Source organism: Chaetura pelagica, unplaced genomic scaffold (assembly GCF_000747805.2).
Source record: "Chaetura pelagica isolate M959 unplaced genomic scaffold, ChaPel_1.0 scaffold1081, whole genome shotgun sequence".
NCBI lineage: Eukaryota > Metazoa > Chordata > Aves > Apodiformes > Apodidae > Chaetura > Chaetura pelagica.
This window is the reverse complement of record NW_009952000.1, coordinates 177,560-193,694: the sequence shown is the minus strand read 5'-3', so window position 1 is coordinate 193,694 and position 16,135 is coordinate 177,560. Positions and strand designations below refer to the sequence as shown.

Below are 16,135 nucleotides of genomic sequence, written 5' to 3'. Positions count from 1 at the left end.
TCTCAGCATCAAGATTTCTGCATCTCCTGAGTACAAACAAGACACCAGAAATCAAGCTGCAAAAAAACCCCTTCATGTCACAAATCAAAAGATTCATAGTGGGAAGCCCAGCTAAGCAGGTAAAGACTTTTCACCAAGCAATAAATTACAAACTCCCTTCTTTAGAGCACTTTGGATCCCATCCCTAACATCACACAGCTCAGTCAAGCTGTCTTGGAATAAGCCTGGACAGAAAGTTTTCCTCTGCTGCCTTTTTACAAACTCTTTTGCTGCTCTTGCTTGGTTATTGATCAGAAATCACTTAGTATGTAATTACCAGTCAATGCCACTTTCCTCAAACAGATGGAAAAGCAAACACATGACAATATATTATTCTAGAGGAAAAATATGTCTATCTACAACATTCAAACCTCTGGAGTCCTTCAAGAATTTCCTTCACTCCCTGACCCCCAACAAACCCAAGAGCACTGCCCCAGCAAGCTGCTTGAATGGCAGAAATTCACTCCCAATCCCAGGTCTCCCCCACTCTGCAGGATGGCTGCACATCACTGGAGGATCACATGGCAAACTTCACCTCCAGAGGTTCTGTGCACCAACAGGGTTGGGCTTGGTTTTTTTCAATTGTTGCCCAGGTTGCCCAGGGAAGCTGTGGCTGCCCCATCCCTGGCAGTGTTGAAGGGCAGGTTGGATGGGGCTTGGAGCAGCCTGGGCTGGTGGAAGGTGTCCCTGCTTAGAGCAGGGAGCTTGGAACCTGATGATCTTTAAGGTCCCTTCACACCCAAACCATCCCATGGCTCTATGATTATTTTCAGCTGGTTCTTTAGCTAAAGCAGGACACACTATTTAGGCTGTTCAGCCAATTATTGTACCACTTATGGCATCTGGATAAAACATCATAAGGAAAACACCAGGAGAAGTAGCAAGACAGAGTGTTCAACTGAAGCAGAAAAAAGCATAAGAAGAAATCCCTAAACTTGACAATTTAGGCCAATAAAGACAGATAAGGTCAGGTTTTTCAGGACCTTCCACTAGCTACAGATTTCATGCTCTTTTCTGAATATGGTCAGGACAGAGAATGTATTTTATCCTCTATCAATTGTTATCTCTCAGAGGAGCATCTATGCATTAAACTGAGATGCCTCCCATATTCCAACCCACATATCCTGAACTTTGTAAAGTGGAAACCCTTGCCTAAAAATGCAGATCCCACAAATAGGTATTTGCATTATTATTTTCAACCATGTGTAGCAGGTACTTATGTTTTACACTTGGGAATTAGGTTCCACAGATAGAATTACAGGAAAAATGGCTTGTTGCTCTCTCTATGAGCAATTTAATATCACCCATCTTGTGCAAACTGGGCCAAGTCTGGCCACTGATGTTGAACCAGAAGCACCACATCACTTGGTGCAAGTCTCTCTTGCACTGACAGCAAACTCATCTGACAAGCCAGATGATCACACTTCAAATTTCATTCATCACAGCCTTCCACTAGGAAAAATGAAAGTCTCTGGAGCAGTAAATTGAATGAATTCATAGGGTTTATGCTATAAAAGAGCCAGGATCTTTTCCTTCCTTTTCAAAGAACCACCAGCCTCATCAAATTGGTGCTTTACTTTGTCTCAAGTTGACTAACTCTAGCAAAACCACACTTAAGAAAAAATGATCAGAACTCAGAGAGTTCTTAGTTAGAAAAAGGGGGCCATAAAATCTACCTACAGCCAATGATGCAAAGGGGATGAGGGAGGATTAACTCAGTTTGAATCAGACATCCTGGGGTTGTGAGTCCCAGTACCTCAAACTCCATTCTCTTCCCTCACCCAAGGGCTGTCCCTGGGCACCCTGGCAGGAGGGGCTCTGTGTGCCAGCACCACCCAGCAGCAGCAGGAGCTGTTTGATCCTGCACAGATCCTAAATCCGTGGTAAGCATGCTTGGCTGAGGAGATTTACTTCTTGCCAGAAGACTTTGAGAATAAGCATATTAAAATGATCTTACCAAATAAACATGACTCCTCATTTCAAATAACAGGACTTAAGAGATTGATGGATCCTTACTGGCTTAATGTAGAACAGACTCTTACACAACAGAGAACCAGCACGTTTAACTCTGGGGTTTGGTTCACAGTGGATCCAGGAGGAAAAAAAAAAAGAAAAAGCCTGTGTTCAAGACTTCTCACTGAGTTATGCTGCCTCCAGATAAGCCACATCATCTGCATTACTGTTTGCCCCTCTCTACCTGGAGAGGCTCCCTAATTGACAAAGTTAGTTCTAGTGAAAGCTTTTCTGAAGAGAAGCACTTCAGGAGAGTGTCTAAGCCAAGTCACAAATCCTCATTTGCAGCAGCCACCTGCTTTAAACCGATAGGACCCATTTAGCATAATAATGCACTTAGAAATTAAGCAAATGGCTCCTCTGCGGCTTGCAATGAATTGCAGCCTTAGAAGGGGGTGCTGTGCTTTGTGCACCTCAACAACTTGCCAGGGTCTTCAATGCATCCTTTGGACATACCCGGTCAAAAGGGATGCCATACTTCTTCAGGATGGAGGGTGAAATGAGGGTCATCTTGTGACGGAGGAAAGCATCACATCCCTGAGAGCTTCCTGGGAAAAATCCTGTAGAGACATGAAAAAGAGGAGGATCACTGCAGGAATATTATCTCCCATCAGTCTTTAAGCAGAGACAAGCTGACAAAATGAAAGCCTGCCTTAATGCTTTATATAGATCAAACCAATAAGCACAGAACTGAAGATGTCAGTAATTATCACATCCCTCATTGTTTAAAATACCACGTAAATTGGAGCCTCCAAGATAGGAAGGACATGGAGCTCCTGGAGAGAGTCCAAAGGAGGGTGATGAAAATGATCCAAGGGCTGGAGCAGCTCTGCTCTGGAGACAGGCTGGGAGAGCTGGGATGTTCAGCCTGGAGAAGAGAAGGCTCCAGGGAGACCTTAGAGCAGCTTCCAGGGCCTGAAGGGGCTCCAGGAAAGCTGGGGAGGGACTTGGGACAAGGGCAGGGAGGGAGAGGACAAGGGGGATGGATGAAAATTGGAAGAGGGAGATTGAGGTGAGACATAAGGAGGAAATTCTGGAGTGTGAGGGTGGTGAGAGCCTGGAACAGTGTCTCTTCCAACTCAAACCACTCCATGATTCTATGAAATTTTGTGACAAACACTTGCACATTGAGGCACGTTCACCTCAATTCCACTCAAGCTGAGAGTTCACATCTTGGTTTTATGTGTCTGGGAACAAGCCCCTCAGCAAAACCCTAGGAAATGAAGAAACATAATCTATCTGTGTCAAGATTTGGCTAGTACCCTATGCCCTGAGCCAGACTTTTTCTGAATATGGATAAGGAAAAAATAACAGCATCTTTTCCAAACACTGCCATGTCCTTTTTATACCTTCTCTGATGAACAACTATATTACTCCTGGAAAAGAGATCTACTTACTGCAAGACTCACACCAAGCCATTAGAACAAATCACAGATAACTAAAAATAACAAATTTGTGGCAAAATCCAAACAGACCCTTTGATGCCAGCACTTTGCCTCCAGAAATACCAGCTAAACCAAAGTAACACCATTTTCTTCAACACTGTGTGTTCTACTCCAACTGGGGGACTCAATAACAAATGATGTGTGTACAGGGATTAAAAAACATCACCATTTAGGAAAACAAATAACCCAACCTTTGGAAACAAAACTAATTGATGAGACATAATGGAAGGTGTTTCAGAAAGTGAAAAGGATTACTGGATTCCAGGTTTTCTTATATTTTTGTACTAAAAGCATTCCAATTAAAATTATGACTGTCTGCTACCCAGTCTGTCCTTCTCTGCAGTTCCTCTTTTTAATGCACAGTTTAAGTGGCTCTCATTAAAGCTACTAATAAAGAAGCACATTTTAAGTGATTAGCACCAATAACATGGCAACACATTAGCATTCTCTCCATGGGCTCCACAGCTCTCCCAGTGAGCCCATTTGCAGCTCAGCTATTCATTTTCCATATTAATTGCATACTCATTTCTACTCATTTCTCCACAGTCAACTTCTTCATAGCAGGGACCACTGATCATAGACAGGGAGAATGCCCAGGCACTGCTTTTTTGGAGTTCAAAACATCCCCCATCCCAACTTCTAAGCAACAGAAAAACTAAAATGAAGATGAGATTATTGATCATTTGCTTCTGGTTTGTACCCTGGGTCTCAAAAATGGATCATTAGTAAAAATAAGTTACAAAGAGCAAGAGAGACATTATTACTTGTATCACTCCAGTGGGGTGTTTCAGATTCTATAGCACAGACCACCTGGATTCATTTACTTTTTAACAGATGAAAAAGCAACTTTTCTAAAACATGGCAAATGACTCAAGTGAACTGTAGCTTTGAAGTGCAACATTTCTGACCAGCAATTCTCAGTATTATTTCATAGAATCATGGGATGGTTTGGGCTGGAAGGAACCACAAAGATAATCAAGATCCAAGCCCCTGCATGGGCAGGGACACCTCCCACTAGACCAGGTTTCTCTGAGCCCCATCCAACTTGCCCTTCAACACCAAAGAAAAGACACCCAATGCAGTGTGTGTAGTTATGGCCCAGTGAGAACCACAGCAGCTACTCTCCATGAAACCTGCTGGTGAATTTGGAAGCACTTTCTTAGTTAAGAATGAGAGTTATCAATGCTGATACTGTGTATGGAACATTTCCAGTGTGGGAAGAACAGTTCCCAACACCTTTTTCCCCACAGAACCTGTATGGGGCTACCAGAAACCCCCCCAGGCTGCACCCCACAACAGTTCTCATCTCACCATGAAAAATTTATTACACACAGAGATGCATGAAGGGTCTCTTATTAAACCCATTTCCCACACGTAGAAGCAGTTGGTCTCAATGCCTCAAAATTCAAGGTTTTTTCCCCATCCACTTTAATTAGGGTCACAGTGTGTCAGCAGACCAAGGCTTTGAGTAAACAGTTGCACTGGTAGGAAAATTCACTGACAAGTTTTCTGACTCTGAAGCTATTACACCAACGCAGCAAGGCTCATCAAGCAGCTCTTGCAAGATTCAATTACAGCAGCCAGTCCAACGTCAATTCCTTACCAAACCATTTCAAAATGAAGGGTAAGATTCTGCCCTGGGATGCTTCAGTTTTCCCTGAGACCACAGCCCTGTGTTTTTCCCAACAGAGGAGGAAGCAAAGCTCACCTTTTGCCAGGCGTTCCAACCTCTTGCCATGTTCTGGAGGGATGGCATACCTAGGGGAAAGTCAGAGAAAAGAGGAAAAAATTAATCATAAAAGGAAAGGAAAAGCAAGAAACAAGTGTGGGAATAACTTCCAGCACTGCACACTTACAATTAATGTCTGGAAATGTAAGTAAAATCTTAGAAGTCTGGAATGTATCAATAACACGTGGTTATAACATTGGAGAAAGCCAATATTTTAATAAAAGCCTTTAGACATGTTATATGATGTGTTATTTTCCTGCTATTTTTTTAAGGAACATCACAGAACTCCACAAGGTAGAAGGAGAATGAAGGCAAAGAGATGATATGGCAGTGGTAAAACCAGAAACCAATCAGGTATGGTTCCCACTTGAACAATACCTGCAAAATAAAACCATGAGGGTGTGCTGGAGATTAATGAGCAAGAATTTCTGGATGGGATGAGAAGGTGTGAAGGAGGGTCTGCGCACATTGGTATTCCAAAGAAAATCACAGAATCATGGAATGGTTTGGGTTGGAAGGGACCTTCAAGATCACCCAGTCCCAACCCCCCTGCATGGGCAGGGACACCTCCCACCAGCCCAGGTTGCTCCAAGCCCCATCCAACCTGCCCTTCAACACTGCCAGGGATGGGGCAGCCACAGCTTCCCTGGGCAACCTGGGCCAGGCTCTCACCACCCTCACACTCCACAATTCCCTCCTCATGTCTCACCTCAATCTCCCTCTGCCAGTTTTCATCCATCCCCCCTTGTCCTCTCCCTCCCTGCCCTTGTCCCAAGTCCCTCCCCAGCTTTCCTGGAGCCCCTTCAGGCACTGGAAGCTGCTCTAAGGTCTCCCTGGAGCCTTCTCTTCTCCAGGCTGAAAGCTGTGCAAAACTTTAAAAAAAAATAAAATTTCTACCACTCAGAATTCTTCCACTGAGCTCATGTGTGTTTTTGCAACCTCTGCTGACCACTACACTCCTGCTTAGCTCACTTCAGGAAGTTAAGAGCAAGAAATACCTGTTTTCTTACATTTCTTCAATGTGTTTTAAGGCAACAAAGACATTAGAAACAACTTGGGAAAAAATTGCAAGAACATTTCTCATAGTTGCAAAAAAGGTGCCATGTGTGTGATGTCTATTTAAAAAAAATAAACAAACCAGGAGTTTCAAATGGTTGGTTTTCTTCACTAAAAGTTGTTGGTTACCTTGCTCCTTTTAAGTTACACTACCTAAAGTTACACTGTCCTGAGGTATCATATGGTTCTATGATACCTCAGGATTCACAGAGGCAAAAATGAGGTGCTGAAGATTTTGTGTGTTCAGGTTATAACAAGATAACTAAATGATACACTGAAATATGTTTAACATCATGACACACATAATAATGCCAATGGAATTTTGTACATTACTCTTTAGACACTGCATCAAATCAAATGCAGCTCTCGTGCCATTTTTATTGGTAACAGAGAATCTTGAAAATTTACATTTGTGAGAAGGACATTTATTGCCAGCTACAACTTTGGTTCAACATGAAGAATAAAAAATGCATTATTTTTGTTATTTCCAATAAAGTTGTCAAAGCCATTATGTGTCATTATAACAAGCTGGAAACAGGATATTGGAAGGAGGCAAGAGCCCAATCTCAACAGCAGGTAAAGAGTATTTCTTTACTTCTGATAAGATCTCTCCAAAATTCACCTGATTTGAGAGGACTTTCAGCCAGTCCCCTTGCTCAGCTTCTCAGTTTTGAAGTTTTAAATGTATCTAGAATATAAGGAGAAGCAGATAAGTCATATCTCATACGGCTTCTGGACAAAAGCAAAATATGCCTCTTTGGCAGGTTAAAAAAGATAAAGGACTGAAATCATACGTAGATGCTTCAAGATTTAGACATTAAGCTGATTTAAACTGGTGGCTTAGATAAAAAAAAAATATCTAAGGGAAAACACTATGTAGCACCTAATCCTGTAAAATAATAAACACAGCAGTGGGCTCCCAACATCCACTGACCAAAATTTGACAGTGCCTTAAATTGCATAATTATCAACCAATTCAAATTTCATTTGTCTGGGACAAACCTCGTAGCTTTCGTTTTACAAAGCCCATTCATCACTTACATAAATGTGATAAAAACTAATCCCGATCCAAAGCTCCTTTGTGGGATTAATGTCCCTTAAAACAGGGAAATGAGACATTCCATTCCTTCTGGGAAAAATGCTGAAGGATTGGGAAAGAACTAATTTATGGCTACAAGGCTGCTGCTGATTAATGTAATATCCCCAGTCTACAATGCAACCTTCACTTAATTAGTGCCTGTAATTGGGAGTTGTAAAGATAAGATTAATTGAATCTTGAGGATGTTGGAAGTTTAATACATTGGAACATGGTTATTGTGTTATCTGAAACTGCAGACTGCAAAAAGCCAGGCTGAGCTTAAGAGCAGAGTCCATGGAGAGACATAGAAAAAGGACTCGCTTGGAGAGAAACCAGCAAAAGAGGAGGAATTTCCAGCTTATAAAAAAGAACTATATGTAATAATATCCAGCTCAGAATACCTTGCCACAGAACAGCCTCTTGGCAAGAACTGGCTCCAATTTCAGAAATTAACTTTTTTTGTCTGGGCCAGTCATTTAGGGCCTATCCACCCTTGTACTTTTATGTCAGGAATTCACCAAATTAACTGCAGAAGAGAATTCAAAGTAGGTCAAACTCTCCTTTAAGTTAAAGCCACAAATCTGACTGATTTACACAAAGATGGGCACTAAAGAAAGAATTTGGGCTGCCATTTACACCAGTGAGAGAAGCAGAAAGCTGCTCTAAGTGTTGCACAGACTGAGCCAGCCAGCTCCATCTAGACAGAAAATGATTGATTACATGGGAGAGTAACAATGGAGGCAACATGGAAAGATTAGGGAACTGCAGCAATCAAAAGGAGAATTGTTATTGAGCATATAAACACCCAGGAAGGGCTGGATTTTGTGTGCAACCTTATGGTACCACCCTCCTGCTTTCACTATGAAAAATGGCCAGGCATTTGTTGGGGACAAAAACCCTTGGCAGAAAGAACTGACAGAAATACTGTCACTCAGTACAATTTGGTCCCATCCCTCTTGCACCCACAGGCTCAGATGAACAGCAAAACATCTTGAACTCCAGAGACAAAAGCAAAATATCTTTCATTCCAGAGGTACCTGGATTATGCATACTAAAGCATACCCAATCATTTCCTTTTCTGCATGCATGACTTGGAATACTGTAAGATGATTTTTTCCCACCAAACAGTATGGTTAGTTTCATTTAGTACATCAGGACCAAGGATAAATGTGACCTGCTAAAAGCAGGTTTCCTCTAGAAAAATAAAAACAAACAACCTACCCTATCAATATCTTGAAAATAAAATGTCAAGAGGTATGTAAAGCTGCTTCCGTTCTCTGCCCCATTCAAATCACAGCAGAAATACATTCCACAGGGACAAGGAAAGAGAAGAAAAAACAACCTCAGAATGAATAAAATCCCACTTTTAAATCAATTGACCAAAATAGACTGTGGTAACCAGGCAAGACCTTGAACTGGGCTGTGTTAAGACTCAGAACTGCCCGATGCTTCACCCCTGGTGATGGAAGCTGAGTCTTGACATCCCCCTGCCTGGGGAGGATGGAATTTGGTGAAGCAGGACTCACTTTGCTTCCCACACTTCCTTTTAACCACAGCAAAGAGGGAGCAAGGATCTTCTGTTGCCCCAAACAACCTGAACTAAAGAGAAATGGTAGTGGCACCATAAATATTTTAACAGTCCATCTTTTTATAGATGCTTGTGCTTCAGAGAAAACAAGAGCCAACAGAAAACACAACAGTGCCAAAAATGCTGACCTTGAGCCACTGCTTCAAGTGCAGAATCTGTCCTTTCTGGTTCAAACTGGTTGCCCAATAAAAGCAAAGTCTACATAAATAGTGCTCAACCAGCAAGTGTTTGAAGATAGATCAAACTTCCAAGAAACTGAGCTGGCAAACAAACCAAGAGACTGATGTTCTAGGCACGTACTTCCAAGGATCAGCCTTGCAGGAGTTGACCAAGACAAAAGGCCAAACTAAACCTGAAAACCTGCCACTCAGCAACTTGTGGGATTACAGCATGAATAATGGCTTGTGCCTTGCCAGGGAACACAAGATTTACAGAATAGGGAGAAAAAAAATAATAAATCTCCTGATAAAAATTAAAACCAAAGTTACAGCCATGTGACTCAAAGGTCATCTTACCCCAGAGTCAACAATCTGAAAGCAATAAACTGATCCTTTCCAATTACCTTGTCCTACTCTTCCTACCAAAACAAGAGCAGGTTTCTGAAATGGATTAAGTACCACTTCTACTCAGCCAGAACTCACTGTTCTTCTACCTGAAAGATTTTCAGCCTCCCAGCTTGTTTCACAAAACCCAATTCCAGCATTTCTGATCTCTACTTCCGTGTCATTTTCCAAGTTCTGGAGTATCCTTCAAAACAGAGTCTGACTGTAACTACACCAGGGGCACAAGCTCAGAAGGTATTTGCCCCAAAGCTACAAACATATCCCTACAGTGCTTTTTTTTTGCTTTTGGTAACATAAGTTTAACTGGACAATCCTCTTTTTCTCCTTACCACAAAGAAAGATCCTTCCTATTTGCCATAAAGGATGTCATTAATAGTGTAATTTTCTTGGTGTTTTGTTTATTCCCCTGGAAGGGCTTGATGGATGTGGATAATTATCAGACTATAAAAGCCAGCAAATGTGCTATTTTCTATCGCTCTAAATCATCAAACAAATAAAGTGTGAAACAGCATTTTTGAATACAATTTTCCCCTCTAATGGCTTAGAATTATTATCAGGAACAATGAAAATAAATAAGCAAATGTCTTGTGAGTTACCAATTAAATGAGTGTGTCAGTAAAAAAAGAGCAGACAGGCCATCCTGGGATCCAAGGACCAGTTTAGAAGGCAGTAAGAGATGACATAAGAGGGAACTCACTATGACAGTGACAGTTCCCAGCATCAGGGACCCTTCCAGCTCTTCAGAGACTTTGCAGTCTGGCTCAAATTGTCCTCACTGCTGCTTCTTCCAAGGGGGTGCAATTCAATTCTGTCTTCTTGGCCACTGAAAGCTACTAAAAACTTGATCCCTAACCAAGGCAATCCTCCCCTGGTATCTCTCCATTTAAGAGCTGTTCTCACCTGAAGCTCTCAGTAGCTTTGGCAGAGGACCAGACCATCCTCTCCCTTACTTCAACCTCCTCCCAAAGCTTCCAAGGTCTTTTCTTGCTACAATTCTCACACATACACAGTTTTTGACAGTTCCAATACCTTGCATCCCCACCTTGTTACACATCAGCCTCTCCTTGCACCAACACAGAGCAATTAAGTAGTGATCAGATCACTAAATCTCCTGCATTGCATCCCCACCTTGTTACACATCAGCCTCTCTTTGCACCAACACAGAGCAATTAAGCAGTGATCAGATCACTAAATCTGCACCCACCTTCTACCAGAGCTTGGGGACCATGGGCAGGAGGAGTTTCAACCACAAGGTTTTGGAAATGTCACTTCAGTCCGATTCATGTGAGAAGGTAAGAAAGTTAATTTCACAGTGTCTGCACAAGGTCTGGCCAAACAGGCCCCACACAGTTTAACATGCTATAATTACTGAAATAAGGAACAGAGACAAAAAGAGAACAGCACATTTTAAATGCCTAAGATCATGTGGCAAACTGGGGGTTAGTTATCTGTCTTCAAAGCAGATTTAGTTGTGCCAAGAATATTGACCCTTTGAAGATTCAAATGCCAACCTACTCTCAGTCCTGACAGGCAGAATAAAAAGCTATTATTTCACTCTCTGTAAGACAAAGTGTGTCCATAAATGCATAATCTGAACCCTGACCTTCCACATCTTTAGCCCCAGTGACAGAAGCAATGCCTCCAAAGAAATTCCCTGAGTCTATCCAGAATATTTATCATTAAGAACTGTCACTACATACAGGGTAGCCCTTCATTTGCCCAGTTCATACCCTGCTTTGGAGGCCTATTTTTTCTAGAAGGTAAAGTATTTATAATACTCCATCTCCTACTGTCAAAGTAAAGCTCAGAGGGAAAAAAAAGTAGTCATTTTTTTCCACATTATTTTAAAGCTGTTTTGCAGCCTGTATGAAGAAAAGGGCACTTCAACCAGTAGCATGGATTGCTCCTTTGTCAACAGCACCCTCCCTTTCATGGTCACCCCTTTTCCTCACCTTTACTCTCCTCCATGTTTAACCTCCCTTCATCTCTCTCTCCCTCCCAGTTTGTTACAAGTCAGAAATCATCTCCCCTTCTCCTCATTGATACCTGAGGCTGCCACACCATGAATTTACTCCAGGTATCCAGTTTCCCTCCTCAGGATCACTGCTTGGAGAGGAAAATCTCCAGCTTCCCTCCCCTGTCCCCTCCTGTTGTGGCTCCTCCACATCAAGAAGGCAAACAAGTGCTCTGGAGATAAGATTGCACACAGATCAGAGAGCTCCTTGTTCCAAGGGAAGAACCTTTATCGAGTACCTGCAGTTTTATCTTTAATGGATCATTTTACAGGACAATGGATGATGGAATTCAGTATCTTTAACCAGCAGTGTCAATGATTTCACATAATGACATTTTTATTGAAATACACATAGGGAGGAAGATAAACACAGAGGCTGAAGAGTATCTGCTCAAAAAGCCATAATAAGGAGTAAATAGGTAATGACAGAACAAGATTACAACCACACAAACACTCCAAATCAGCCTGTCTTCTAAAGCTCAGAGAAAAAATGAGCTCTGCATTCAGCTGCTCAAATACAATCCTCTGGGAACCAGCACAGGAAGCAAATCAGGACAAAACCTGCTCAGAAAGGGCCTGGGTACCAGTAAGCATTCTCAGCACTTACACCACAGAGCCATTTCACTCAATAAAAATCTCTTTTCCATGCACATAGCTGCCTAATTATCCAACCCATTTCCAAGCACAATATGGAGAAATGGCAGGCAATTTTGCTGCTAACAAAACAGTAAGCAAGATGAGAAACTTCCTCTTTCACTTGAGATCTGTGCAATTGCAAACTCCCCATTTGTTTTCAAGTAACGATGGGCAGAACATCTCAGGTCTCTGGAGTTGGGACAGAATCCTTAAGGACTGACTGTTGGAAGAGGAGTCACACCTAACTGGTGCTAATTACATACTGCTCTTTAACCTTTCAATGTGCCAGGAGCTAGGAGTAGTATTGAAGAGGCATTAGTTTCAAGAAGTGACATTAGACAGCAGCTTTTTTTAATTCTGATTTTAAAGCAACATGAATTTTCAAGAGGTACAACTGAATTCACACCTACAAGATGCTAGTGGGTTAAAACTTGAAGAGGGGAGATTGAGGTGAGACATGAGGAGGGAATTGTGGAGTGTGAGGGTGGTGAGAGCCTGGGCCAGGTTGCCCAGGGAAGCTGTGGCTGCCCCATCCCTGGCAGTGTTGAAGGGCAGGTTGGATGGGGCTTGGAGCAGCCTGGGCCGGTGGGAGGTGTCCCTGCCCATGCAGGGGGGTTGGGACTGGATGATCTTGAAGGTCCCTTCCAACCCAAACCACTCCATGATTCTATAATTTGCATAAAACATCTGAACCATTGGCTACTTCCACATTACTTCACTAACCCAAAACTCCATGAACACCAAAAGGAGATTCTTCCAGAATTCAAATGCAATTTTTAAATACTATTTTAAAACAGAGAGTTTAATATGAACAACCATCTGCTCTTGGAAAGGCAATCAATGTACCAGTCCAGTGAGCTTCACACAGCAACAAATGCCAGACAAGAAGCACAAAATTACAAACCTCACTGGAGTGCCCCTCCTTCCACACCTACACAATCAGCCCCTAGTCTGCTTCTGCATGCAGTGAATGAGCAGGATGAAGGGGTATTTTACTAAGAAAAGGTGTTTTGGGAAAAACATTATTAAATCATCTATTCATTTTACTTGGCCAAGAAGATAATTAGTATACAATTCAACTGAGATGAATGACTACAATATTCATCCCCTTGCCATTTTCTGCTATTTGTTCTGAAGAACCTGTTCACATCAGATTTATTTCCCAAAACTGGCAATCAGTTTATTAATTACTGGTTGGTTTTTGTAGTCAATACTATACAAACACAAAGAAAGGCAAAGATTATGCCTCAAAGACCTTACATTCTAAAAACCCCTCAATGCAAAAGGAGAAAAAAGGAAACCAGGGGAGATCACAGATGTTCCCTTCTTGTACCAACTGGCCTGTGAGAGCTGCCTCCTTTACTGGGCACAGGCCCACGTGCTTCTGCTCTTGGAAAAAACAAATAGATTATTGCCCACAGCAGAACAGAAGAAATCTGCTCCCTAGTAATTAAAGGTATCTTTGGATTAGGAAACCCCTTATGCTAGAGGTGCAATGTCTCTACACACACTCTTCTTTATTGAGGGGAAAAAAAATTACCAAAGTTTCATGCCTCTTATGCATCAATCTACTTCATTTGGACCCACAACTACTGCTTTGAAGCTACTGCCTGTGTTCTTGTCAGCATCAAAGCTGGAAGTGTTAGAGCTGAGATTTGATCAAGATCAGTGACACAGGCTGTAAAGTTTCCTTTGTTTCTTCGACTTGATCAGCTTTGTCATGTTGATGGGCCAGTTAGAAATGAAGTGGAGAGAAACCCCAGCATATAAACTACTGAGAACATTAACTAGTTAACAGTTGCACAGCACTGGAAGGACAGAGTGCTGTTTAAGTACTGTCATCACTGCAGGCTTCTGTTATTTTAAACTACACTTGTGCTGCACTTGGCATCACCCAACCTCAATTTTCTCTGCTGAGTAAAGAAAAAAAAAAATCCCTGCTGATTTCTGCCAGTGTGTTAACAAAATGTGAATCAAGACAAAGCTCTGCAGTATCACTGTTGGTTCCTTCTGGTCTTTCCAACCCTGGCTTTCAGTGCCATGCCAAGGCAGAATTTGCAAGCTCATTCTCCCACAGGGCCCAAGTCAGATCAGGCTGAAAGAGTTCCATGAAGCATGGAAGCATCTCCCTCCCATCTTGTCTCCACGGCAGAGTGCACTGTTCAAAAGCCTCAGTTATTAAAACCAATCTGTGATCCTGTCAGACTTCCATAGATCTTCATTTCAAATCAGGCTTGAGCTTTAAGCAGGCACTTTCAAAACGTAAGAGTGAGTTGCAGCAAGAACCTTCTTGCATCAAAGATGTGCTTCCCCTCAGTCCAGACTGAGACTGCTGAGCTGTGATGAATTATTAGTGCTGGAGGAAACAGCAGAGCAGGCATTAAACACTGCCTGTGGAGCAGGAGGCCCCTTGAAGACACTGCTGCAAAAACAGGGATGAGCCCCACACATCAGCATCACCACCTCTCCGGGTGATGATGGAAGGATGTGAGGATGACCCACAGATCAGAAGGGTCTCCACTTTGCTAGGCTGAGTACAAGAACTCACAGGTGAGCTCCAGCCTCCAAGAGTTTATCATCTCAACAAATGAAACAGGCCAAGTGAGATGGAGATAAAACAGACTGAAAATTAAAATGGCAGCAAAGTAAATATTAGTACTATGCCTTTTGCAGTGGATTTAAACAAGAATAAGAAACAGAAAAGGACTTTAGAGGGGGAAGTACACCTACAGAACAGAGCTGAGTGAAAGGAGGGGGACTGAATGGCTGCAAGCAGCCAGCTTGCTGGCTGAGGTCCTGGCATCACTCCACATCCAAAGCAACAGTTCCTTCCCAGACAAGATCCATAGTTGATTCCATCAGTCCATGAGTCTGGCTTGACCTTCGTGGCATTTTCTCTCAAACTTAGATGAGGGTGAGTCAAGAAAGACAACAGAGGTGTCCTACCTCCCCAGAATGCTGTGCCTCCTCTGCATGGGAAAAGTTATCTTTTAATAACCTGTCTACAACAGCATAATAAAACACAACAAAAATCTAACTCTATTAAAAAGAAAAATCTCCACTATTGCAATTGCAGGCACCTGACTGGGAAGATAATCCACATAACACAAGTTAGAGCTCATAACTCTTCATATAGTTTGGTTTGATGACTTAACCACGTTAAAAACACTCAAGTTGCCCAAGATTCAGATGCTGAATCCTTGGATGTTCAAAGCAGCCCATCAGCTGTTCCCTTCTTGATAAGATTTGCACCATCCTTCACCCACAGCACCACCTCCAGGACAAACAGAGCTGAGAAAGGTTAGTTTGGATATTAGTAGTTTAGTGTGGTTGGTATTGATTAACTAATGACTGCGGTATATGAAGCTTGAAGGGCTGTATTAATAACTCACTGCTGCACTGCTCTCATTTATCAGTGAATTACAGGGGGATGCAACTCTGCATCTCAATACATCACTCCTTCCATGAATCTCTGAGCAAATCAACATGCACACAGATTCTCAATGCAGAAAGCCTGTTTCAAAGCAGCCTTCCCCTAACAGTTCTGGAGGAGGCAGGAGAGTGAAAAGCTGTTCTGTCTGGCCATACTTTATCTCCCTTCCCTTTTATTTCTTTTAATGAATATCACTGTTCCTCCCTCTATCCCTTTTATCAACAGAAAAGGGTCTTGCTTTGCCAAATCTGCCCGAGAGCAAATGGTGTTGCAGTTAATCTATAAATCAACCATCACCATAAATTCTACTCTTTCTCCATCCAAAACTGCAGAGCTGTAAAACAGATTACATTGGATGGCAGAGGCAGGAAGGAAATCTGTGAGCTGCAAGGAGCCCATCACAGCCAAATGGCTCCCCCACTGCATCTCCTTTCTTCCCCACTCCACCTCAATCAGTCTATAAATCTCTGTTGTCAGGAGAGAAACACACAAACCACAAACATAAGCACACATTTTAGAGCAAGGCAACCCCACACACCTC

At 42.3% G+C, this 16,135-nt stretch overlaps 1 protein-coding gene across 1 annotated transcript in view; it reads right to left on the bottom strand.

Annotated features, from left to right (window-relative positions):
* Positions 1 to 16,135, bottom strand: part of KDM4B (lysine (K)-specific demethylase 4B) — a 78,432-nt gene that overhangs the window by 48,971 nt on the left and 13,326 nt on the right. Inside the window, exons 5-6 of the mRNA XM_010002474.1 lie at positions 5,206 to 5,255; positions 2,509 to 2,612 (exon numbers count right to left, since the gene is read on the bottom strand). Of these exons, the coding sequence (XP_010000776.1) occupies positions 2,509 to 2,612; positions 5,206 to 5,255 (154 nt within the window). The remainder of the gene's footprint in view (positions 1 to 2,508; positions 2,613 to 5,205; positions 5,256 to 16,135) is intronic.